The sequence below is a fragment of the Rhineura floridana genome, chromosome 3, assembly GCF_030035675.1.
Source record: "Rhineura floridana isolate rRhiFlo1 chromosome 3, rRhiFlo1.hap2, whole genome shotgun sequence".
Lineage (NCBI taxonomy): Eukaryota > Metazoa > Chordata > Lepidosauria > Squamata > Rhineuridae > Rhineura > Rhineura floridana.
This window is the reverse complement of record NC_084482.1, coordinates 183455740-183482090: the sequence shown is the minus strand read 5'-3', so window position 1 is coordinate 183482090 and position 26351 is coordinate 183455740. Positions and strand designations below refer to the sequence as shown.

General features: G+C 42.9%; 1 protein-coding gene across 3 annotated transcripts in view; it reads left to right on the top strand.

Moving 5' to 3' along the window:
* PTPRG (protein tyrosine phosphatase receptor type G) overlaps positions 1–26351 on the top strand; it is an 828925-nt gene that overhangs the window by 659183 nt on the left and 143391 nt on the right. For 2 of the 3 annotated variants that reach the window (XM_061618737.1, XM_061618738.1), the window contains exons 9-12: positions 9054–9238; positions 13310–13418; positions 15782–15831; positions 18480–19374. In XM_061618737.1, coding sequence (XP_061474721.1) covers positions 9054–9238; positions 13310–13418; positions 15782–15831; positions 18480–19374 — 1239 coding nt within the window. The remainder of the gene's footprint in view (positions 1–9053; positions 9239–13309; positions 13419–15781; positions 15832–18479; positions 19375–26351) is intronic. The other variant, XM_061618739.1, reaches the window with a different exon arrangement.

The window sequence follows — 26351 nt, the reverse complement described above, 5'->3', positions numbered from 1 at the left end:
TCCCATATCTGGAAATAGAACGAAAAGCTTCAAAACAAGCTTGCAGGATTTTTGACTTGCATGTAGAAGGTCCCAGGTTCAATTCCCAACATCCCTAAGTAGGGTTGGGAGAGACTCCTTACCTGAAACCATGGGCAGCCACTACCTGTCAGTGTACACAATACTGATCTAGATGGAGCAATGGTCTGAGCCAGAATAAGGCAGCTTTCTACGTTCCTAAGCTCAATGCCATGTTTTGTTATAGAAATTAAGCATTGGCAATAGTCCTAGTCAGGCTTTACCAGAGTGAAGAGGCAACAATGGGTACAGTAGGGTTATGGGGCTGTGTGTTTAACCCAGCTACTGAGGTCATGCCACTCTCCTGGGCCCTCTCATGATGGGAGAGAACTTCTGCAGTGGGAACCCTTTGGTATCCATGAAGGCTGCCCATGTGATTGAGAAGATCAGGGTTATCAATTGCTTCTGTGAAGACAAAATGCTCCCTGTTGCAGAAGTTCACTCCCATCATAACAGGGACCAGGATAATCATGTGACCGTGGGATGTGGCTAAATGCTCATCCCCACTGTACCTGTGTTGCCTCTTTCCTCCCCTAAATAGGGACAGTATGAACACAGGCTTCCACTGGAAAAAAGTGGGATAGAAGCAATAGATGAAATGAAGGAAATATGGACAATGCTATTATTCCCACCAACTCCTTCACCCTTGAATTCTTTTTTGTAGGAGAAATTTGGTTGATTTGGCATCAAAACCCATGTTAAAATAGGTGGGGAGAGCATTGTCTCCTTTTTATCATTGTATGCCTACAATAATGAGAGAAAAACAGTGACAAAGAAAGATGCAGATTCTATGACTGCCAAATTACTGTGAACTTTGTATTTATTTTCTTTTTCTTTCAGAGGTTAGCTACATTATTAGCTACCTTATTATGTAGCACCTTAATTAAATCATCAGCTGGAATGATCAGATCAAGTGTTTTAGGTTCTATTGTGTCTTGAGCCGCTTTAGCTAAAATTAATATACCATATGCCTCATTATATAAACAAGGAAGAAAATTATTTTTGCCCATTCATCAATCCAAATATTCTAGTTAGTGCTTGTCGTGTATGCTGTTCCCCTTTGCCTTAGAATAATTGGGGGCTGGGGATGCAAGTGTGTGTGTAGGGGGGAGAAAGACAGGATAAATCAGGTAGTTAGTGAAGGTGAGGCAGTCAGAGAGGGTGAAATAGCATCATTCTGAAGTCCAAAGTCCTTTTAGCAGAACAAGGGGCTGAAGCCAAGTTGCCGGACACTTACTTCTATTTTTGGAGATAGCTCCTATTGAGAGCCCCAGAATGCCATACCGCAGTGTTCCACACCAACCAAACACTGGGCATGCTGTTGTGGCTTTACCAGAGGGAAGAAGCAACATTGCACGTTAACCTATCACACATTACTTCATATCACCAGGATCATATGTGTAGCCCACGTAGGCACATTTGAACACAATGGTCTATGCAAAAACTGTCTGCAAGCAAGGATCCCTTCAAAGCCTCCCTTTTTTCCCATGAAGACACAACTCACTGGTCTCCAGATCCTACTGTAACTAAGCCAAAGTAAATGCCCTCAGTTTATTCCTGCCCCAATTTCCCTTCCCTTCCCTGTTGTCTCCCCTGTGTCTATTTCTAGATAGTAATCCCTTTGGGCAGAGATCTGTCCTTTCATTCCTTGTAAAGTGCCAGGCAAGGACCTCAGAGATGGGGAGGGAGGGAAGGGGAGTTACTGTGGGCCAATACTAAATTAAAAATTAAATTCAAGTTGGATCCCAGCTGTTCTGAAGATACTCCATTGATGAATATTAAAAAATGGTAGAACTTTAAGGTCACTGTTCAGGGCACAGCCTCTTCATTCTCAACCACAAATCTGTCTCTCCCTGCTACATATTAACTCTCAGCTTAGTTCGGCTTGGCTCCTCCTTCCGCAGCAAAACTTTGCTATCAATTAGCCAGACTACAGTAACAGTCTTTTTTGTCTGATCATACCTGGAGTGGGGCAGGTGAGGATCGGTCCCCCACCCCTTGCCAGTGTTATTGGGTTCTAGCTTTCTTTGCTCAGCCTCTTCCAGGGTTTCTCACGCCATGTACATGGGTGATGGCATAAAAATGAATGGGGAATATAGTAAATAAACCCAGATGCCTTAGCAAGTGAACTGAACAGGGGACAACAAATCCGTTCAATGTTTATTGTCTATCCAAAGATGAAACTTCTGAGCATAAGATGCATCCTTTAGACCTTCTTCAATTTTAGTGCAGTAACAGTTACGCTTTTGAAAGTTTAATTAAAAAGAATGATGTATTTACAGCACAGGTGTTATTCTTATAACACAAGTGTTGATGAAATTTTCATTGTGAATAACTGATGTGACTATATGATATGAAAAAATATATATTTGGGAAAAATGTCCATAAGACTTTTATAAGTGTCTGCGTGACTTGTTACAGATGTATTGCTTCAGTCCTAAACATCCAGAATAGCTTAGCTGTGGGCATAGGAAGCAGGTGCAGACATAACATTAGCTGACAATTACCTAGGGAAGAAGAGATCCAAAGCGGGGTTGGGGGACAAATTAGTCTGGCCCACATTTTTCACTGACTGGCCAAATTTGCAGTTCTTAGACTAATATATGAATCGAAATACAAATTTTGTAATGCCATTTCAGTTTTAAAAAATGTGCACAAAAATGTATATTTTAGGGGGAAATACATAGGAAAACATGCAGAAATGCTTATTTTAGGGGAAAACACCTACAAATAGGTATTTTTGATAAAGTGCATACAATAATGCTTATGTTAGGGGAAATGCACACAATTGAAATGAGCTTTTCTCTTTTTTTCATCTTCAAACATGGGATGAAATGGTTGGACATGATTGAAAACATGCAAAACTGACACAGAATGAAAATAGACTGATCTGTCAACCCCTTGTGACATGCATATATAATGTATACTCATGGTTTAGAGCTCAGGAGTGGGCCACAAAATCATGATCCTCTGTCCTCTCGCATTCCCAAATTCCCCTGAAGTTCCTGTACCATGGATCAGCATCACATGTAGTTTTGCTTAGCCCTATGAGCCTACTAGCAAAATTATTGAGTACAGCTCAGAAACCCCCCTTCTCTTATCAGAGCCATCCAAAGATAAAGATGCCATGGCATCTATCCCAGATCTATCTGAGGAACAAAGTGAAAGTGGCCAGCCAGAGTTACTGGCTCCTATCTCTCCAAGATCATGCTGAATGGGAAGACTCAACTTCAACTTGAGAAGTTATTATCAGCTCCTCAAAAGAGGTTGCACTTGGTAGAAAAAAGGGTGAGAATGACTGACAATTAACCCACAGTGTGCAGCCCCTACCCTTCTCTGATTTATAAGCTTAGCGGATTGAGGTGCGACACAACGCTTCTTGCTGGCCGCGACAGTGGCGATACGCCCCCCATCACCCCCACCGACCCGAGCAGCTTTGTTCTCTGGGCGTCCCAGGGGGAAATCCCTGGGGGCAGTGTTGGGGCGCGAAGCGGCATCTTTCGCTAGCTGCAACATCGGCAGCTCAATTGGCCTATGAGTTTGGAGGCGCAGCGCGACATAGTATCTCCGTGAGCCGCGACATTGGGGACACGCCCTCCATTGTACTAGAGATTCCTTCGGTTGTTCCTGTTGGCCCGAGAGGGGAGGAAAGTAGAGGACGTCAGGACACTCTGGCTGCGACGCTTTGCAGCGATGGAGAAGATCGCCGTGGTAGAGGCCTAAGAATGGGAGGAGACGGAAGGCCCATCATCAACTACAAGTGAACTAACCCCACGTTGTGGGGAGGAGAGATGTGGAATATTTTATTTTTATTTTATTTTTTATTTTTATTTCTATTTTTATTTTTATTTTTTTTATTTTTATTTTTATTTTTTATTTTTATTTACTGTTACTTAGGAATAGGCCTGCCTGTTGGTGAATAGGAGGGAGCTATGTGCAGACCGGAGGGGGATGGTGTGGGGGTAGGGGTGAGCCACAATATTCAAAGGCTAGGCGGCAGATTCTGGAGAGGTGCGGGAAACAGGCCAAGCCGGCATCGGGCAACCAGGGATAGATGTTTAATATCCATCCCTTGTTCCAGGCCTGTTTACCACCAGAAGATAACTGGGGGAAGCAGAACTCCATCCAATCTTCGATTGCTGTTGTGCAACGCCAGGTCTGTGGTACAGAAAACATCACTCATCCATGATATGATCATGGATGAGGACGCAGACCTGGTGTGTATTACAGAGACATGGCTGGATGAGGCCTCAGCTCCTATACTTGAGGCCATGTGTCCGGCCGGTTTCCGATATGCACAGCAGCCGAGGATTGGTAGGCGGGGAGGGGGAGTGGCAGTCATCTATCGGGAATCTTTGTGTTTCGCCAGACCCCCTCTCCACGAGACCAAGTTTATTGATTGCATGTACTGGAGGTTGGGCCCAAAGGGCAGTTTAGGGATTCTACTTGTGTACTGCCCACCCCGCTGCACAGCAGAATCCCTGACTGAGGTGCTCGAGGTGATCTCGGGCGTGCGGTTGCTCTCCCCCAACCTTGTGGTGATGGGGGATTTCAACGTACACGCCGAGGCTGTCCTCACAGGAGCCCCTCAGGATTTCATGGAAACCATGACTTCTTGGAATCTGTACCTTAGTAATATAGGGCCTACCCATGTAGCCGGTCATGCTCTCGACCTTGTGTTTGTCTCGGGAGGGGAGGAAAGTGCTCTGAAAATGGGGATGATTTCTTCTAACCCCGTGTCATGGTCAGATCACTATCTGGTGAATATAGATCTCTCGATGCCACACGCCCTCCGCAGGGGACAAGGACCTATTAGGATGGTCCGCCCCAGACGCCTGATGGAGCCCAAAGGATTCCTGAATGCGCTGGGGGATATGGAGCTGGCTGAAGGACGCCCGGTCGAATCCCTGGTGATGGAGTGGAATAAGGAGGTCACTAGGGCGGTGGACCGGGTGGCTCCGAAACGTCCTCTCCCCCTGAATAGAACTCAGACAGCACCCTGGTATACGCCACGGTTGCGGGGTCTGAGACAGGAGGTGAGACGACTTGAGCGCCGGTGGCAGAAATTTTGCACTGAAGACGATCGGACACGGGTTAGAGCAGCAATAGCTGCCTACCAGGTGGCAACAAAGGCAGCAAAGAGAAATTTCTTTGCTGCCTCTATTGCGTCGGCAGAGTGCTGTCCCAGGAGATTGTTCCAAGTGGTCCGAAACCTGGTCGGTCCAGTTGCTCAGGAACCCATGGAACATTCTAAAATCTCCTGTGATAATTTTGCTAAACACTTTGTCGATAAAATCGAGCGCTTGAAGAGCATGCTGCTGCTCGCCGTGGAGACAGGAAGTGGGCCAGAGTCGGCCAGTTGCAATCCGGTCTATTGGGATCGGTTTCAGCCTCTTCTCTCTGAGGAAGTGGACAAGGTGCTCGGTACTGTGAAGCCAACCACTTGTCTGGTTGATCCTTGCCCTTCATGGCTCATTATGAGTTGTAAAGAGAGACTGAGCGAAGGGATCAAGGCGGTGGTGAATGCATCCTTGCAAGAGGATGCAATGCCATCAGCCCTCAAGGAAGTGGTGATAAAGCCCATCCTAAAAAAACCATCCTTGGATCCCCAAGAGTTAAACAACTTTCGCCCAGTCTCTAATTTACCATTCTTGGGCAAGGTGATTGAGAGGGTGGTGGCTCTGCAGTTACAGACACACTTGGAGGAAATGGATTATCTAAATCCATTCCAGTCGGGTTTCAGGACTGGCCATGGAATGGAAACAGCCTTGGTCGCTCTGGTAGATGATATGAGGAGGGCATTGGATAGGGGTGAATACACCTTCCTTGTCCTCTTGGACCTCTCAGCGGCTTTCGATACCGTTGACCACGGTATCCTTTTAAATCGCATAGAGGGATTAGGAATAGGAGGCACTGTTTTGCAGTGGTTCCGTTCCTATCTCTCGGATAGGCAGCAACGGGTAGCATTGGGAGATGAGGTTTCAGACCCTTGGCCTCTTCATTGCGGAGTGCCACAGGGTTCTATCCTCTCTCCCATGCTATTCAACATCTATGTGAAACCTCTGGGGGCTATCATCAGGAGTTTCGGGCTGCAGTGTCATCAGTATGCAGATGACACTCAGCTCTATCTCTCATTTAAGTCCTCACCGGAGTTGGCTGAACACCATGTCCAAGTGCCTGGAATCCGTAAGTGGATGGATGGGAGAGAATAGGCTGAAGCTGAACCCCGATAAGACTGAGGTATTACTTGTGGGAGATAAAAGCAGGTTAGGAATTACTGACCTGATGCTTAATGGGGTGAGTTTACCCCTGAAGGACCAAGTCCGTAGTCTTGGGGTCATCCTTGACTCCCAGCTGTCCATGGAGGCTCAGATTACAGCAGTGAGCCGGGCAGCTTGGTATCAATTACATCTGATACGGAGACTGCGACCCTACCTTCCTGTTCATCTGCTCCCCCAAGTGATACATGCCCTGGTCTCCTCTTGCTTAGACTACTGCAGTGCGCTCTATGTGGGGTTACCCTTGAAAACGGTCCGGAAATTACAACTGGTGCAGAATGCGGCGGCTCGCTTGATTACGCATAGCCGTCGCTGGGATCATATCACCCCAGTGTTATTAGATCTTCACTGGCTACCAGTTGTCTACTGGGCCCAATTCAAGGTGTTGACCTTTAAAACCCTATACGGTTTCGGCCCAGTGTATCTGAAGGAACGCCTCCAGAATCACAGATTGTGCCGCCTGACGAGATCAGCCTCGCAAGACCTTCTCTCGGTCCCACCGGTGAGAACAGCCAGGCTGGTGCGGACCAGAGAGAGGGCTTTTTCTGTTGTGGCCCCCACCCTCTGGAACTCCCTCCCTCTCGATCTCAGACATGCTCCCTCCTTGTCAAGCTTTCGCCGAGCCTTAAAGACCTGGCTCTTCAGGCAGGCCTACAAGATTGGAACAGATTAACTCTATGTTATAATGAACTGAAGGATGGTTTTTAGCTTAAATTTGTTTGTGTGATATATATATATGTATTGTTTTTTAATCTTGTTGTAAGTCGCCTAGAGTGTCCCTAACCCGGAGAGATAGGCGACTGAAAAATAAAATTTATTATTATTATTATTACTAAATACTTCAATTGAAGACCTTTTTTAAGGGTTTCCATGTCCTACCCCCCAACCCCTAAACCATGGTTATGCATCACATCTGTGCCATCCCATGGTGTATCACCATTCACAGTATTGCCCCATTACCTCTGAATGCAATATAGGCAACATGGATACTGGTCTAATTAAAGGGACTTTTGCAAGGATCACTGGGAAGTGTATTGAATACTTGAAAAGCACTCTTGTGTATGCAGCAGGATGATGAGTGAAGCCTTGAACTCCTACTGTCAGCAAATACACCCCATTGTCTGGCATTCCCTGGGACTCTGAGGTTAAAATCTGGCAAGAAGGTTTGAGAACCTGTCCTGATATTATGTTCATGAATCATAGTTTCCCAAGCTTAAAAATAACTGTCTTTATTGCAGGAAAAGCATAGTACTTTATCAGTAGCCTATTAGTGCCACCTAGTGTTCTCCATTAAGTCCTTTACACTTCTGTTGCTTGAGAGAAAAAATGATTCAGCTGTTTTAAATCGGCAGACTTCTTATTTCACACAAAAGACATGCACTTAATTTGCTGCCCAGCTGGAACATGGATAGGTTTGCCCTCAGGTTTCTTCATTTCATCTCTCTCTCCCTGCCCCCTCTCTCAGATATCATTTGTTATTGCTGCATAGATTTTCAGCACTTGTAAGCAGCATGGCTCTGTACAAAATCCTGTATTTTTTTTGTTAATGCTTTCATTTGTAAGTATTATTTGTGCATAGAAGTCCCAGACAGAGATGGATCACCCCCAGTCTGGGGGCTTGATCCAGCCTCCAAAGCAATTGTTGCCCCCCTCCCAAGACATCAGGTCAATCTTTTAATGAGCAAAGAAGGGGTAGTAAGTACCCTCCTCAGCTGATCTGCACAGATCAGTTGAGGAGGGGGTGGCTGTGCCTTGTACATGTTGTGTGGAGTATGTGCACGAGAGAGAATGGGGTGGCCACACTCACTTTAAGTGATACCCACGACTGACATACAGCCCATGGAAGATTGCCGCCTTGGGCTCCTACTGGGAGGAAGGGTGGGATATAAATTTAATAAATAAATAAAATAAAAATAATAAGGGTGAATGTGGCTCTTGGACCAAACAACTCTTAGCAACCCATGCTCTAAATGATACTCTTAAAAGGGACATTAGCAAGAGGAGTAGCCATCTGCGTCTTACGGCATCACAACACAGGAGACATTTACGCAGTTCTGGTTTGATTTTTAGGCACTTACAGTGAAACTTTGCACTGTAAACATGTAGAAAGAGTTACTATTGCAGGCTTTTGGTAACTGGTGTATATAAATTACCCAAAGCAGGCGATCCTACAGGCTGTGTTCTCTGTAATGTTATTCCTCCATTTGGGATCATTTTAGAAACTACGGGTCTGATGTGTCCAATTTGTACCTTACAACAGTCCTTAGATCCTCAAAGACAGTAATACTTTTTTTTAATTCCTCTTGGTTTAGAGATGAGGTTAGAGCATTGGACTACGAACTGGGAGACAAGGGTTTGAATCCCCACATAGCCATGACGCTCACTGGGTGACCTTGGGCCAGTCACTGCCTCTCAGACTCAGAGGAAGGCAATGGTAAACCACCTCTGAATACCGCTTACCATGAAAACCCTATTTATAGGGTCGCCATAAGTCGGAATCGACTTGAAGGCAGTCCATGTTCATGGACTCACCTTCATGGTTTGAAAAGTCCATAAAAAAGGAGAAATGAAAGTAGCAGAAGGTGTAGTAGTAACTGCCAGAATTCGATTTTAAGATAAAATGTGGCTTCTAAATTAATGTTTAACAGACTAGTCCTGTCGCTTTTATTTCTCCCTATACCTTAGAAGCATCTTATAGTTATTTTTCCCTTTGCTTAGTTTGCAGTACACCCCCTGTCAATATGAAAGTGCAACCAGTGAACAGAACTGCCTTGCTTGTGACCTGGAATCAACCGGAGACAATCTATCACCCTCCCATTATGAACTATATGATTTCCTACAGCTGGACTAAAAATGAAGATGAAAAGGAGAAGACCTTCACCAAGGACAGTGACAAGGACCTGGTAAAACCAGACATTACATTAGAAATTGCCTTTAATGTTAAGATAGCTTTACTCTGTCTTTCCTCAGTAGGTCAGAGGATGAACTCCTTGGGCTTTACACTAAATGAATGGTTTCCACTTAATTCCATTTCAAACATATACAGTGTTAGTTGGTATATGTGCTCTATTCCACAACATCAAAACATCTGAATCTGATTCTGGTTTGTATTGGTATGGGAGGAATGGCAAGCAGCTTCTTCCTCTTGTATTGCAATTAGAAATTCTTAGGGGAAAGGCCATAGCTCAGGGATAGAGCATCAGCTTTGCATTCTGAGGGCCCCATGTTCAGTCCCCACCATCTCCATGACTGGAAGAGACCCCTGTCTGAAACCCTGGAGAACCACTGCCAGTCAGTGTCAGACAATAGTGAGCTAGATGGCCTGACTCAGTAAGGCAGCTTCCTATGTTGCTTCCTATCTCTTCAGCTTGTAAACCAGTTTAGACTGAGGAGGGAGGGAATTTGCTGGCATCCTACATGTTACTTTATGCTAGGGGTGGGGGACCTGGGGTCCTCCAGATGTTGCTGGACTTCTCCAGCTCCCATTTTCCCTGACAGCCATGCTGCCTAGGGGTGATGGGAACTGGAGCCCAGGATTTGGCTGCTTGCCAGTTCTCCACCCCTGCTTTATGACAAGAACCTTTATGGTTCTTATTGCGAATGGGAGGTTGGCAATATTCTGGAACTGTTCATGTTAGCACAGCCTTTACTTGTTTGTAGGATGTGGCCTTTGGAGATGGCTGTACTTGTAGTATAGGTACCTATGTAATGAAGAAGTGGCTTAGCTTTTACAAGAAACATAAGCAGAAGTCAGGGCAGTCTGTATGTAGATTGGATTATAAATCTAGGACTTAAGATGGGATCTACTTGGCATTCTGCTTGCTGCCTAAGCACAGGCAAGCGATAACTGTACAAGCCTTTAAAATTCCATGTGTATAGAATGAAAGTGACATATTCCATTTTGAAAGGGCTCAGTTTATTGTTAATCAAAGCAAGCTTCTGGAATAATGAAATCAGTAATTGTATATGCACATAAAAATGTAGCCGCAATGAGTGAAATTTCTAATGACAGCTATCCTTTCTCCTTCTTTGCGAATACACACTTCTTGGGTACCATTCAATCAGTTATAGAATAATACATCTCTTATTCTTCCTTAGAGTGAGGTTCTTTTACTTAATTTCCATTTATATTTTCAATTTCCCCCCACTAGAAGTTGTTATCTGGGTCGCGTTAGGGAGTGATGTGCTTCATGAAATCAGAAAGTAATCTTCTGAAAGATGCCCAGGGTTAGGGCTGTATTAAACTTGTCATCATTTCACATTCTTAAGGGAGATTACCCCCCTTTTAATTAGTAAAAAGAACAGAGTGCATTAATCAGGAAAAACATAACTAGTCACAAACATAAGGTACAGTCCCCTCGGAATGACTGTTGTATCATTTCCATTCATTTTTGTTGTTTTAGAATTGACTGCTTAGCTGTTACAGATACTGTAATAATTGGCACTTTGATGTCATGGTTTCCAGCCAGCATCAGTCTGTGGCCAAGAGAATGACAGCCCACCTGGATTCTTCCCCCACCCCCGGCTTTTCAGCTGCTATTATTTTCTTTCCTGTGCCTTCTGAGTGTTGTTCTTCTAGAGCTGTTTGGTGGGCAGGGGGCAGCATGATATACTATGCAATGGAACTTCCACTCCTTCTCCTCTCCCCTCTGTTCTGGGAGTTTCTCCAGCCCTCCAGAGTTGTGGCATGTGGAGAGAGGAGACTGATGAAAAAGCAGAAATCCTTGCTTTAGCAGAAGCACTTCATCGGATACTGGCCAATGTAAATATCCTCTCCTTTATGCTGCACCATCCCTGACACCCACCCATTACCAGCATCCTGAAGGCTTCCTCTTAAGGCTTCCATGAAACACTCTTTGTGGATTACAGCGTTACAAAAGCAGGATAGGAAAGTGAATCTTTTTGTGGACAAAGGAGCAGGTACAAATCTGGAGATCAACAAACAAGGTTTAATTTAGGGGCTTACCCAATTATATCTGCATAAATGCAAGGCAAATGGATGCTGCATTTTTTCAGCATTTCACAGATATTTCCCTTTTGGAAAGAGAATGTTGGCATACTTTCTCACAGTTTATGGCTCTTCAGGCTGCTCAACTCTCAGTCACAGTGTCCCCTCCTTCTGGAAGGACACACTTTCAAACAAGCGTACGAACGAAGGGTTGGGTCCAGAGTGTCCCTTCTGCAAAAGAAAGAGCTTCTTCTGTTTGCAGAAGGTGCAGAGATACATTAGAGGCTCATGATGAAGGCCTCCTTCCCCCTTCAGCCACCAGCACCACCTCCCATGGTGTTATGAGGGTCCCCCTACCTTTCTGAGCAAATTTTCAGGATGAAAGGGGCTGCAGGGGGAAGGGGAATTGCAAATATTGTCTCCCTTCCTTCAATGTAAGTGTCTCATGAGTGAAGTTATGTTCATAGGAGCTCTGGATCCAAGCCAGGGTCTATTGGTAGTTCAGTTAAAGCCTGGTTGGTTTTAATCAAAGTGTTACGTTGTGAAGGAAGAGAACTCACAGCCGGTACCAGCTTATTTCCTAGTTAAGAAGTCATGAGTCTGCTTTCAGGTTACATATTATACTTACATATGTATGCTTGCAGAAAACAGTCAATCAGCTTAGAGGACAATAATTTGCAAATGTTTCAGTAAGAATAAGAAACGTTCTTCTTGACCAAGAAGCCTGAGCAACTGCTTCTGCTGACCAGCATCTTTACATATTGGCTTGGTTCCCAGTCACACTCAGCCAGAATTTGGCTTTGCAGGACAACAAAAGTGTGCAGGCTCCCAGGCTCTTTCCTCACTTAACCACAAGATGTAACCAAGAACAAACTTTCAGCACCCTGATAGTCCCGGTATGGAGGATGCATTAAGCCAAACCTTGGCTTAAATCTGTGCAGTATTTATTATTTACTTATTTATTTATTACATTTATACCCCACCTTTCTTTGTTCATGAAACCCAAGGCGGCTTACATGTGGTTCCCAGGTGGTCTCTCATCCAGGCACTGACCAGACATGACCCATGCAGGTCTGATCCGTGCAGGTCCGTGACTGATCTGTGCAGTACAGCAGCAAAAAGAACCAGGGAGGAGCTACTCCCCACAGGCTCATACGGTCCCACTAAGCCATAATTTAGTTGAGTGTGACATATGAACCAGGTCATTAGCTCAGTGATGCAATGAAAGAAAATACTCAATACTTTAACTAGCTTAAAATCTAGTTTTAGGGATGTAGTCTTCTTTTCACATTGTCTTTCTCCAAATATACCTTCAATGAGTGCATGACCCTAATAAAGCCTTTTGATTTCTTCACAAGTCATCCTGCAGGAGCAGCAAGAGTAACCTTTCTAGTGTGCCAAGCTAAAGTAAACTTTGATTACACAGATAAGAATTTAATGCAGTTAACAGAAACTCCAACTTCAGCACATGTAAGCCTTTTCTGAAGAGGTTTGTGCTGGCTTTTGAGTCATGTTGAGGCCAGCCAGGTTAGAAGGTCACACAGACCTTTAATATCTAATATAACATGCCTATATGGCGAAGGGATGTAAATCTAGATCTTCACTCCTTACTTTGAAAGTTTTTTTAGCTGCTTTTATCATTTCTATTTTTGGAACATTTGTAAATAAATTTGGGTCCCCTTAGGGCAGAGATGGGCTGGGGAATGTATGGCCTTCTAGATGTTGCTGGACTATAACTCCCATAATCTGTGACCATTGTCCATACTGGCTGGGGCTCATGGGAAATGGATTTCAGTAACATCTGGAGGGACACAGGTTCCCCATCCCTGAGGTGGGGAACAGAGGAAGGGTGGGGAGCCTCAAGCGTGGGGGGGGGGAGCAATCCAAGGAGCGAGTTTCTCTCTAATCAAATAAGCTTACCCCTCATGTAAAATCTATTTTAAGTATTCTTTATGTTTTACAGACTGATCATTAAGAATCCTGTTGGGAGGGATAAAACTGAATAATATCTATTTTTTTTAAACAGAAAGCCATCATTAGCCATGTCTCACCTGACATCCTTTATCTGTTCAGAGTTCAAGCAGTTTGCCGAAATGACATGCGCAGTGATTTTAGCCAGACAATGCTCTTTAAAGGTAAAACCATGTGATTGTCCTGTTCTGTGTAACGTTCTCTTAGCCAAGGAAAGTGTGTAGATTTTTTAAAGGAGGGTTGCAAGCTGGTGTGGTATTTAGAAACAATACTTATACTCACTTAAAATTGCATAAGGTTACTAGAAACATAATTTAAATTAGAAAGCTTTGCTAACGTGATTTGCAGTATGACAGATTCTCAAACCATTATGTTTCTTTCTGTCAGCTTGGCACCCAAATTCAGGGAAAGATTTGAGTCCTAGCCAGTGCTGTTATTGAAGATTCAGGATATTACAGAAGCTACAGTATATGAACCATGACAAATATAATAGATTGGGCTTCCTTTCCACTCCAGGCCCATTTTATTACATTTATGTAACGCACTTCTTTTCTTGTGGAACCCAAGGTGACATACAGGTGATTCTCACATGATTATAGATTCAGGCAGTGACCAAAACTGTTTCGCTTCAGGAAGGTGGCGGCTTCATGTGCCTTCAGAACACATCCCTGAAAAGAACATATACCTGAAAGGGTGCTCCAGAAAATGAGGGTGCCTTCTGAGTGTGAGAAGCTGCATTCAGAAGCAGAAATTGAGAAAGATCCAATGCATACACTTGGGTATGCAACAGAGATCTTTGGCTCCTGGCCAATAATTCCCAAATTTTGAAGTCCCCCCTCAAAAACTACCCCTCTGTCCAAGTGCCTTACTTGGCACAGAACAACTTTTGAGTTCTAAATGCTGGAAGAGTTAATCATGAAAAATTGTTACTCCAGTTATGGCAAATCCTTTTTCCAGAAGATGTTAATTGCTTGCTGAATATTTGTCTGTCATATACCAACCACAATTTGTCTAAGTAGTGTTATCAGTTTGACCTTGGAAATGGGACTATCATGGGAAATTGTAATGGGAAAAAACTACTGGCATTTACTGCAGTGTGTTCTTATGATCCTATACTCAGGTTTAGTGACATGGTAGTGCTACTCTTGTTTTCACTCTTCCTGACTTTAAAATGTGTTACAATCCCGTTTATTATTATTATTATTATTTCATTATATTTGTTAGACACTTTTCTCACCGAAGTGTCTCAAAGAGACTTACATTTCAAAAACAGATAAAAATACACATAAATAAAATCTAAAGCTCATCAATATATTAAAAGCCAAAGATGTATATAATAGTCAATAAAAACATACTGAACTTACTGAAAGCTTAAAGCCCATGAAATACAGAAAAAGCAGCTGGGACGCCACACTTCAAGGCATGGGTGAAGAGGAAGGTCTTTGCCTGGCATGTAAAGATGGATGAAGATGGTGCCAAGGGTGCTTCCCTGCAGAGAGTATTCCACAGCTGGGGGGCCACCCCGGAAAAGGCCCCTCCTATTGCCACTCTTCGAGTCTCCCATGGAGGTGGCACACGAAGAAGGGTCTCTGATGATGAACACAGGGTCTGGGTCAGTTCATATGGGGAGAGGTGGTCCTTGAGGTATTGAACTCCTGAGCTGCATAAGGCTTCATGGGTCAAAAACTACATTCCTGTGATGTAATACTGACGTTTCTGCTGACACAGAAGCAGGTCCAAATTGAGGCAATTGTATCAGGAGTGATAACTGAACTTTTATTTTAATTCCAGAAACAGAAGCTTGCCTCATCTGCAGAAGGCCAGACTGGGCCCTCAATAGCCATTTCATATTTACACAATGCCCATCATTTGTGTTAGCATTTTCAAACATGCCCAATTGCCAGTTCATTGCAAATAATGACATCTGACTCCCTAAAGGTAGAAGAATTGGGGCCAGGTGGGCTGGGGATAAGAGATAGTAAGGCAGGAAAAGCAGGAAGGAGTATAATGAAAGAAGGTTTTTCATTCAGGATTAAAATCTTGTAGCGTGTCTGGCTGGCTTATGGAAATGCAAAGCTCCTGTGGACCCTCCAGATATTGTTGGACTCCAACTCCCATCAGCCCCAGCTAGCATGGCCAATGGCTAGGATGATGGAAGCTGTATTCCATCAACATCTGAAGGCCACACATACCCCACACCTGATGTAGAGTAATCATGGAGAATGGAAGTTCAGGAAGAAGACTGACAAAATTACTTAGAAGCCCCAGCTCTCATTCCAAGGACTAAGCTTGTTTGCATTTTCCCTCTTCCTCAGTGTGAGCTATTTACCTTAATAGAACTCTGTGATTAAACAAACATCTCTTTATCTTTGAAATCTAGAATGTTAGAGTGTTTATATTGTAACTCACCCTGGGATTATTAATTTGATGAAGGGCAGTCTAGAAATTGAAATGATAAACAGTGTTTATTAATAGTTTTTGCAGTTTTATCTATTTTAAATATTATTATTCCTTTTTCCTCCCCCAGCTAACACTACTCGAATTTTCGAGGGGACCAGAATAGTAAAAACAGGAGTGGTAAGTGACATGAGTCATTGAATTCAACAGAAAAGCATTTGTTAAAAATACTGCAAGATCTTCTCCAGCAGGTGGCAGCATAATATAGTAAATCTCCAATTTAAATAGTCCTGATTTGAAATCAAAGATTCCAAGGATTTTGATACAAGAGTTCTGAGATGTTTTTCATCGTTGGTTAATTCAAAATTACTTTAAAGAGGCTACATATGATCCTGGGACTATACTGATATTTTTGAATGTGTGGAGTAGCTAAAAATTTTTTTATTTTTATTTTATTTTTGAAAACAATTGTTATTACAATAAGTAATGCACCGAAGAGCATTATAAATAATTCAGGTAAACCTGTGGATTTGAATCAAAAGGGTGAGAATATACTGTCACCATTTTATTTCTGGTTTTGTTTAATCTCATTTCGAACTACAAAATGCTGCTCAGGCTTTTGAGAACAGCCAGACAGTCAACGGTATAAAATAAAATGCTGGACATCACTGAGATGTGCTAGACATTCAAAATTTCTTTTCATTAGTACAATTAAGCAACATCTCGTAGCTTTGAAGGTGCAGATTAGCTATTGTGAAAACTGTAGTGTGTCTCTTAAAATCTCCCCCTTTCCACTATAGTATGAGGTATGCATATCAAAATTCTCACTCCCCATAGTAATGGTAGTTGCTGAATTTTATCTGTTTGTTTATTAAATTTATATTCTGCACTTCCTTCCAAAAAGAGCCCAGGGTGGCATTAGAGCAAAGGCCCATTTAGTCCAGCATCTGACTTCTCATGGCAGCCAACCAGATGCTACAAGCTGGGCTTGAACACAATCACTACCACTTGCTCTTAACACACGCACGCACACACACACACACACACACACACACAGAGAGAGAGAGAGAGAGAGAGAGAGAGAGAGTCAGTTTAGTACAAACATCTTTCTTAGAAGCAGCAGAATGGGAAGGATGGAATAAGAGATAGATAGGAAAAGCAGTGGGAGTATAATAGTAGGAAGGGCCATAGCTCAGTGGTTGAGCATCTGCTTTTCATGCAGAACCAGGTTCAATCCCTGGTATCTCCAGACAGATCTGGGAATGTCCCCTCTGAAACCCTAGAGAGTTGCTGCCAGTCAGTCTAGACAACACTGACTTAGATGAACCAAAGTTCTGACTCAGTATAAGGTGGCTTCCTATGTTCCAAATTCCTTTGCTCCTAACTTTTAATTTTGAGGTACGTTGCATCTGAACATGGAGGTTCCATATAACCACAGTTGCTAAAGCTGTTAATAGAGCTCTTCTCCTCAAGAGTGGTGTAAGAGAGCCGGTGTAGTATAGAGTTCGAATTCCCACACAGCCATGAAGCTCACTGGGTGACCTTGGGCCAGTCACTGCCTCTCAGCCTCAGAGGAAGTCAATGGTAAACCCTCTCTGATACCGCTTACCATGAAAACCCTATTCATAGGGTCGCCATAAGTCGGAATTGACTTGAAGGCAAGCCATTTCATTTTTTTCCTCCTCAAGTAATCTGTCTAATTGCCTTGTAAATCCACCTTAACTGGTTCAAAGGGTTTCTGATGTTCTTTTGCATTTAGTTTAGTTTACTATTTATATCCCACTTTTCTGTCAAAACAATCAATATGGATTACAGTTTTTTTTAAAAAAATACATTAAGTTAAAACACTATATTCATCAAACAATAAAAACAGTAAAAGCAACAGAGGTTATTTGAGTATGCAGTGAAATTCACAGATAAGACTGATGAAAACTGTGTGAAGCTTTATAGGGTGAAACTATGGGAGAAATGAACTTGGAAGTAATAAAACAAATTAATATTTCAATTGCTAATAAAACCTCTTCCTATCCCTTTTTTCCTTGTCTATCCCATTTATTAGATTGTAGGCCATTTATTATTTATTTATTTTATGAGATTTCTATCCTGCCCTTCGTCCCAGTAGGAGCCCAGGGCAGCAATTAATTTAAATTGTGAACTGCCTTGAGTGGACAAGCAGAAATGTCTTCTATATCAATATAAGTAAATAAATAGATAGGTAAGGATGTGCTACCAAGATCAACATAACATTTTCTTATGTGCTAAACATAATAAAATTACTTGCAAAGAAAAATATAGTAGAACATTAGGAAAAGCAATAAAAATACAGCAAAGTGCAACACAGTCTTATGTTTTGCTTATCATCATATATTGATTAGAGCTGTGTAAAAATGTCTTGACAAAATGGAATTCAAGTGGAAATTCTCCAAAGGTGATGAAAACAATAAAGTATAATTTAAAAGTTTTTCACATCCAAATTATTTTTCTAAATCTCATTTGTTTCAGCAGGGAAGATTTAAGCATGTGCTGCTTCACTCTACCACTGAAACCGATTGGATTTAGAAGAGTTTAACTCTGAGAGGATCATACGTTCATGGAGAAAAATATAAAACTCTAATGCAGAGTCTGTGAAATTCATTGCTACAACTTCCTTTATCTTTCTTGTTTAAAAGAACAATCACTCTGGCTCTGATTTGAAGACTGCAGGGCCTCTCTCAATCATATCATAGTTGTCTTATGCCTTCTGTGTTGTTTGTCTTGTGAATTTTCTGTGTTGTTTACCAGCTAGCTTTAACCACAATTGTTTAAATATACTTGTCTTATTTAAACAGAATAATGGGCAGAATGGAGTGTTTGGAAAGAAAAGGAAATCAAAAGGAAAAAAGAGCCGAGGTAGCATGTCAGGTACCTCTACTGATGCTCTCTCTGCTGTGTTTTCTTCTCTTGTTCCCCCTGGTGATTTCTTCAAGCCTACAGCTTCTCCTGCACCTTCAGCTGACATGGCTCCCATCAGTTCTGGATCTTCTACTTGGACTTCCTCAGGTCTCCCCTTTTCCTTTGTATCCATGGCAACTGGAATGGGGCCTTCCTCCAGTGGGAGCCAGGCAACGGTGGCCTCAGTGGTCACCAGCACCTTGCTTGCAGGCCTTGGGTTTAGCAGTAGTGGTATTTCCTCTTTTCCTAGTACTGTTTGGCCAACTCGTCTCCCAACATCTGCATCAACCAACAAACAATTGGTGAAGCCTGTCATTGCTACTACTGAGGCTTTATCTTCCCCAGGCCCAGACAGTGATTCCACCCTCACAAAAGACAGTGAAGGAACAGAGGATGGGGAAAAGGATGAGAAAAGTGAAAGTGAGGATGGGGAAAGAGAGCATGAAGAAGAGAGAGAAAAAGATTCAGAAAAAAAAGAAAAAAGTGCTGCTACTGAGGCCGCTGAGGTACAGAATAACACTGAAGCTACAGACACCACTGTTGCTCCCAACAGGACTATGGAGGAGGGAAGGAATAAAACCATACCTGATCAAGAGCAAAGCCAAAGCATTCTCCCAACAGGTAGGAGTCCCAGACGAGAAGGAATTACAGAAACAGACACTCAATATAAAACAGTCCCTTCCACCCAAGTGCCACCAGCATTCACAAATGAACAATATACTCGAGAAATTCCAAGAAGACCAGAGACAACACCCTTACCAAAAGACAACAGATTTATTACCATTAATCCAGGTAAGTTATTTTTGTAGGGATAAGGGATGGCAAAGTGTGAGTTTAAGGGGACCTGGAGTATGAAAAAAATTGTTCATCACAACAAAACATCACCAATGCTTTTCAGCTCGTTTGATGTGTTAATCAGCATTTGGGTTTATGCTTTCAGGTGGCTTTGTTACATGTTCTAGCAATTCCTTTCATAAATAAACCACACACATGAACAATCAGTGTGAAGTTTCATATTTTGAAATTTGGCAGTGATTAACAGTCTTTCATACTGTGCCATAATTTCTAGCCACGAATCCTGTACTCATGATTGTTTCACACTAATGTTTCAGTATGAAACTTAATATCTAGATCTGTGGGGAAAAGTAATAATAAATGTCATAAATCCTGAATGGAAATAAATTGTTTTTATGTAGGAGTGCCATGTGTCTTGTGACAATTGTCCACACCTTTCTAAGAAGACTCATCTGTTTGTGCTGGAAACGTCGCATCAAATGTTGCCAGAGAATGGACTAACTGCAATGGGTGTAGGCATGCTTTGACAACATTCAATTAATACTGTTTAGGTTGATCCCCCCCCCACTTAAGTTTCTCTTAATTTATTGAACTTATCATTTTCAATGTCAAGTCTTTTATAAAGACCAGAGTTCATGACATCGCACAACATCCCCTTGCCCTGTCTACTTTAATTTGTGTTTGGGTTACTCTAAACAGTTCTTATTTGGAGAACAAGACTAGCAGTCTTTTAGCGTTGCAGTAGCTGATTTCAAAACCCACAACTCAGAATATGGGCAAATCTACTATGTGAGAAGCTGAAGAAGACATCATCTGTCTGTTGGCTAATTTTAAAATCAGTGTCCTGTTTCCTGGTTTACTCATATGTCTAAATTTCTCTCCGTTTAGATGTGAGTTTGGGTGTGCACCCAGTGTTTTGTGTATTCATCAGGGAACTCCGAGGCTGGTATATTTCTCCAGTTTTCCCCTCTAACGTGCTTACGAACTCTGACATAAATTGCTTCACCTTTTTCTCTCCTGTCTATTCCATTCCCTTTTGTCCTTTGCCTGTTTAGTTGTTGTCGATTTTAGTCACAGACAATCTTGTTAGAATATTTATATTATGTTAAATTAGGAACATGGGAGGCTGCCTAATACAGAGTCAGACCATTGGTCCATCTAGCTCAGTATTGTCTACACTGACTGGCAGCAACTCTCCAGTGTTTCAGTCAGGAGTCTCTCTTGGCCCTAACTGGAGATATTGGGGATTGAACCTAGGATCTTTTCCATGCCAGGCAGATGCCCTACCAATGAAAGGCAGCCCTTCCCTAATTATACTGAACAGTGGAGGAGGAAACAGAAGCTAGTTAAGTAAAAGTAAAGGCCATCCTTTAAACAGTGGAAGTGTAACCCAAGTGAGGAAAAATTAACAAGAACATAATTTCTGCCAAGTGTAGTGTATGTAATAAAAAGGGATACTGGAGTGCAACTGGATTAAAATATTTTCTAAAAAGCCTACAACTTTGTTTTTCAAATATATTATATAGAGGGAGCCTGCCAAAGAAACAGTAGGGGCACTGGACTGCCAGTGCGTAAGAGAAGCACTCAGGGATGACAGGATAAATGAGTTCTTTGCATCTGTCTCCACAAAAGAGGGTATAGGAGAGAGGCCAGCACTCAAACTATTCTTCTTGGGTGATGAATTGGAAGGAAAAGTTGCATGTTGAAGTGTCCACTGAAGAGATTTTGGAGCAAATTCATTGATTTAAAGAGTGATGATTCATCCAGACCAGATGGCATTCACCCAAGAGTTCTCAAAGAGCTCACATATGAAAATGAAATACTGACTTTGGTGTCTAACCTCTTTCTTCTGACATCATCCTCCATACCAGAGGCTTTGAAAAGGGCTAATGAAGCATGAATCTTACACTCTCTCTCTGTCTTTCTCTCTCTCTCCCCCCATATATGATCTTGGAAGCTATAGTCTACTAAATCTGACTTGAATGGTTGGCCTATTAGTAAAAACTGAAATTCAAAATGGACTTTTTAAATGCCTGGTTGTTAGAGAAGAAGAATAACCATCCAATGTGTTCTCAGAACTGGGCAGTTCTCAGCACCATTAGATACCATACCTGAGAATCTGTGGAGAAATGCCAGAGTCCCAAAAGATGGGAAAGGAGCATATATACTGCCAAATATTACCAGTCATCATGGACTCATAACTCATCCCTATACAGTTCTGTGTGGAAGTTGGCAGTAGGCGTATGAAAAAATGGAAATGGACTGCCTTCAAGTCGATCCCGACTTATGGCGACCCTATGAATAGGGATTTCATGGTAAGCGGTATTCAGAGGAGGTTTACCATTGCCTCCCTCTGAGGCTAGTCCTCCCAGCTGGCTAGGGCCTGCTCAGCTTGCCACAGCTGCACAAGCCATCCCCTTCCTTGTCCGCAACTGCCAGCTGTGGGGCAACTGGGTTCCTTGGGACTATGCATCTTGCCCACGGCTGCACAGGTGGCAGGGCACATAACCCCTGAGCCACTCACTGTGAGGGTGATCTTTAGCTGGCCCTTTACACCGAGGAGACACGAGCGGGGATTTGAACTCACAGACTCTGGACTCTCAGCCAGGCTCTCCTCCCCACTGTGCTATACCTAAGAGTAACTGCATGCATTGAAGAAATTGATGGAAGGAATAGTTCAGGGGGTGTGACTGGCCCCTAAGCAATTTTATGCCCCCCTGGTCCCACTGAACTTCATGGTTGTAAAAAGAAAAAACAAATAAGGTAGACACCCAATCCACTACCCTGATGGAGATGCAAATTGCCCCATGTCTGGTCATCAGATTGATCATTTGATGAATGTGGATGGGATGATAACTGTCCTCTTTTTCTGATCCGCACAGCGTAGCTGAAATCAGGAAGCTGCATGGTCGTGTTCTCTGTGAGTGAGTTTGTGTGCCTGCAATAATATGCATGCAAGATTGTGGAGTGGCCACACCCACCACTCGCATACGGCCACCGGAGAGGGTTGGCTGAGAGTGAGTGCAGCCCTTGGGCCAAAAAAGATTAGCTACCTATGCAACCATTGCATAGTTGCCTGCAGATAAGAGATTGACTTTTTCTGGACAAATCTATTCAGTGAACAAAGGCAAACATTGGCATGAATTTTTCCTTCATTTTCTAAAACTTCTACTCCAGTAGAAAAGTCAGAAGCTATTTGTTTTACAACTTAGGTTTATTGATTTATTTGAAGATTGGTTTAAAATACTATCCAACATTCAAAGCAGTGTACAAATTGAAAAGCAATATTTATTATTATTTATTTATTGCATTGGTATACCACCCCATAGCCAAAGCTCTCTGGGCGGTTTACAACATAAAAAATCAATATAAATTCTACATAATAAGAAAAACAATAGATCACATTTTAAGTAAACATAACTAAACAATAAATCTCTAAACAATATACATAACATGAGAACAAAATTAATCATATACAAACCAAAAAAGAATATAACAATTATAAAAATATATCTAAAATTTTCCATAAATGCTACACTAAAAGCATATATGCAAAAACAAGTATGCAATACAGTAAGATAAAATCATAAAGCAAATGGCAAGCAACAGTGATAGAAACAGCCCCAAAGATCTTAAAAATCAACCAAATGCCTGCACAAAGAAAAAGTCTTATTCATTCATTCATTCATTAAACTTATATCCTGCCCTTCCTCCCAGTAAGGAGCCCAGGGTGGCTATACAGCAAAGTCTTACGGCCCATATAGAAAAATCCAGAGATTGGCTTCTCCACATTCTAAAGGCAATTCAGGCTGAGGGGCTACCATAATAAAGGTCCTGCTTCTCACTGTCATAGTTTTCAACAGTGTTGCAGCTTACATGTACAGGCCTGTGGCGGGCCAAGGCAGTGGCAACGTCTGGGCTGTGCAAACACACTTGTGGGAACACTAGATTGGCTCTGGAAATCTTGCTGTTATTGCACCCTCACCTTATCCAGGTAAGCTACACTTTCAGTAAGGTGGGGCAACCTGCCCCACCACACCAGCTACTCCTGGTTCTGCCTCTTGTAATGAGAGCATATAAAGCAGGGAATATTTTTCCTCTCTCACTCTCCAGCATGTGTACACGCTATATACACACTAGAACAGGAGTGGGGAACCTTACCTGTGGCCCTTTAAGATGTTGTTGGACTTCAAATCCCATCAACCTTAGCCAGCATGGCCAATGTTCAGGGATGATGGGAGCTGTAGTCCAGCAACATCTGGAGGGCCGCATAGGAGCTCCAAACCTCAGCTCTTTAGAGTTATATAACTATATAGCAGGGGACTTCAGGAGGATGTGAAATAAAAAAGGGCCTTTCTCCCCTTTTCCCCTTGACTCCTGCCCCCAAGCCATAAGCAATCTGCCTGGAGTTTTGAACAGGGGTTTGAGATACAATACAACACTCAGTCCTCCTTTCTGAGCTCACTCCTTTGCCTTCACCTGCCCTCTGTCTAACTTGAATTACATCTCTCCTGTATCTATGTCTGTTTCGTGTACTGTGTTACTTACCTTTCTGCTAAATAAACGTTTAGCAGTTGTCATACTAATCATGAGTCTTGTCTTTATTACATGTTTAACTATCTTCCGAGCATCCGGTTCCACAGGTTGGTGAAAATGCTGGCAGTTCATTACCTGCTTGGGGCTGCCTCGCACAATCAGGTGATCCTATGCTTCCATGTGGTGAAACTGCTGCACACTGCCAAGAGGAATGGTTGGTTGGCGATGATGTAGAAAGAAACCCCATGGTGGGGGCTGGCCATATGGACTGATGAGCTGGTGACCAGGAAACAGTTCACTGCATGGAGCAGCAACCATGTGGAGGTCATTTGAAGAAGTCTCTATGTGGAAGTTATTTTGTTTGAAATAGTCCTGCTGTCAATGACCCAGTTTGCATGGCATAGTGTGAATGAGCAAACATGCAGCTTCCCAGAAAGATCACAGCCACTTTGTTACTCCTCTAATCCTGCTGCTGCTATGCCGTGAACTAAGGCATAGTTTGGCTTAGGGTTACATCTGAACCCAGGCTTGTGGTTTATCTTCCTCCAAACAAATCACAAACTGTAGCCAAGGATTGTTCTGTGGCTTACGGCTCATTTTATATATATGTATATATTTATTTATTAAATTTCTATCCTGACCTTCCTCCCAGGAGGCCCAGGAAAGCAAACGAGTGATAAAACACCAAGAACATCTTTAAAAAATCTTAAAAACAAAACATCTTTAAAAACCTGTACAAAGAAAAAACATCTTTAAAAATCTTTTTAAAATCTTAAAAATAATTCCAGTACAGATTCAGACTGAGATAAGGTCTCTACCTAAAAGGCTGCTTGAAAGAGGAAGGTCTTCAGTCGGCACCGAAAAGACAACAGAGATGGCATCTGTCTAATATTTAAGGGGAGGGAGTTCCAAAGAGTAGGTGCCACAACATTAAAGAGCTGCTTCATCTGTTATGTGGGATGGACCTCCTGATGAGATGGTATCTGCAGCAGGCGCCCACCTGCAGAGTGTAGTGATTGACCGGGTATATAAAGGGTAAGACGATCTTTCAGGTATCCTGGTCCCAAGCTGTATAGGGCTTTATACACCAAAACCAGTACCATGAACTTAACCTGGGAGCTAATGGGCAGTTCAATTATTTCAACAGTGAGTTAACATGTTGGCGCTGCTGCATTTTGCACCAGCTGCAGCTTCTGAACCAACCACATAGAGCACATTACAGGAATCCAGCCTGGAGGTTACCAGGACAACAGCGGTCAGGCTATCCAGGTCCAGAAACATCCACAGCTGCCTTACCAGCCAAAGGTGGTAAAAGGCACTCCTAGCCACTGAGATCAGCTGGGCCTCTTGCAACAAAGATAGATCTAGAAGCACGCTCAGACTAAAACTCTGTTTCAGAGAGAATACAACCCCATCCAAAGCAGGCAGTTGTCCAAATTATCTAGACTTGGGAACCACCTACCCACAGCACCTCCATCTTGCTCAGATTCAGACTCAGTTTATTGGCCCACCACCGGATCCTCATCCAGCCCACCACCAGGTCCAAGCACTGGTCTAGGGCTTGCATAACCTCTCCCAATCCAGATGTTACAGAGAAATAGAGCTGGGTATCATCAGTGTACGGCTGAGACCTTGCCCCAATCTCCTAATGACTGCTCCCAATGGCTTCATATAGATCTTTAAAAGCATTGGGGACAAGATGGCACCCTGCAGCACCCCATAGCACAACTGCCAGGGGGGCAAAAGACAATCGCCAATGATCTTTTCTGAACCAACCTTGGAGATAGGATTGGAACCACTGTAAGATGCCTCCAATACCCATCTCACCAAGTCAGCTCAGAAGGATACCATGGTCAACGGTATCAAAAGCCACTGAGAGATCAAGCAAGCATAACAGGGTCACATTCTCCCCTATCTTTCTCCCAAAGGTCATCCATTAGGGCAACCAAGACCACTTCAGTCCTATAACCAGGCCTGAACCCAGATTGGCGTGGGTCAAGATAATCTGTTTCATTCAAGAGTTCTTGCAATTGCTGCATCACAACCCTCGCTATCACCTTCCCTAAAAAGCAGGTATTTGTGACAGGGCAGTACTTGTCACAAACCAATGGGTTCAGGGTGGGCTTTTTCAGGAGCGGTCAGATCACCATCTCTTTCAGGGTGGCCAGGGCCACTTCCTTCCACAAAGACAAGTTGACCACACCCTGGATCCACTCAGTCTCCTCGGCAAGCTTTAATAAGCTAAGAAGTCGAGAAGACGTGTTGCTGGCTGTACCATCACAAGCACCTCATCTACATAATCAGGCTGTGTCAACTAATGCCAAGAATTTGCAGCAGATGTTGCACTTAACACCTCACTGGGGACTATAATAAATGTAGATGGGTCATGAAATAGATTTCTCTGGAGAGATAAACCACAATTCCTGGTTCACATGGAG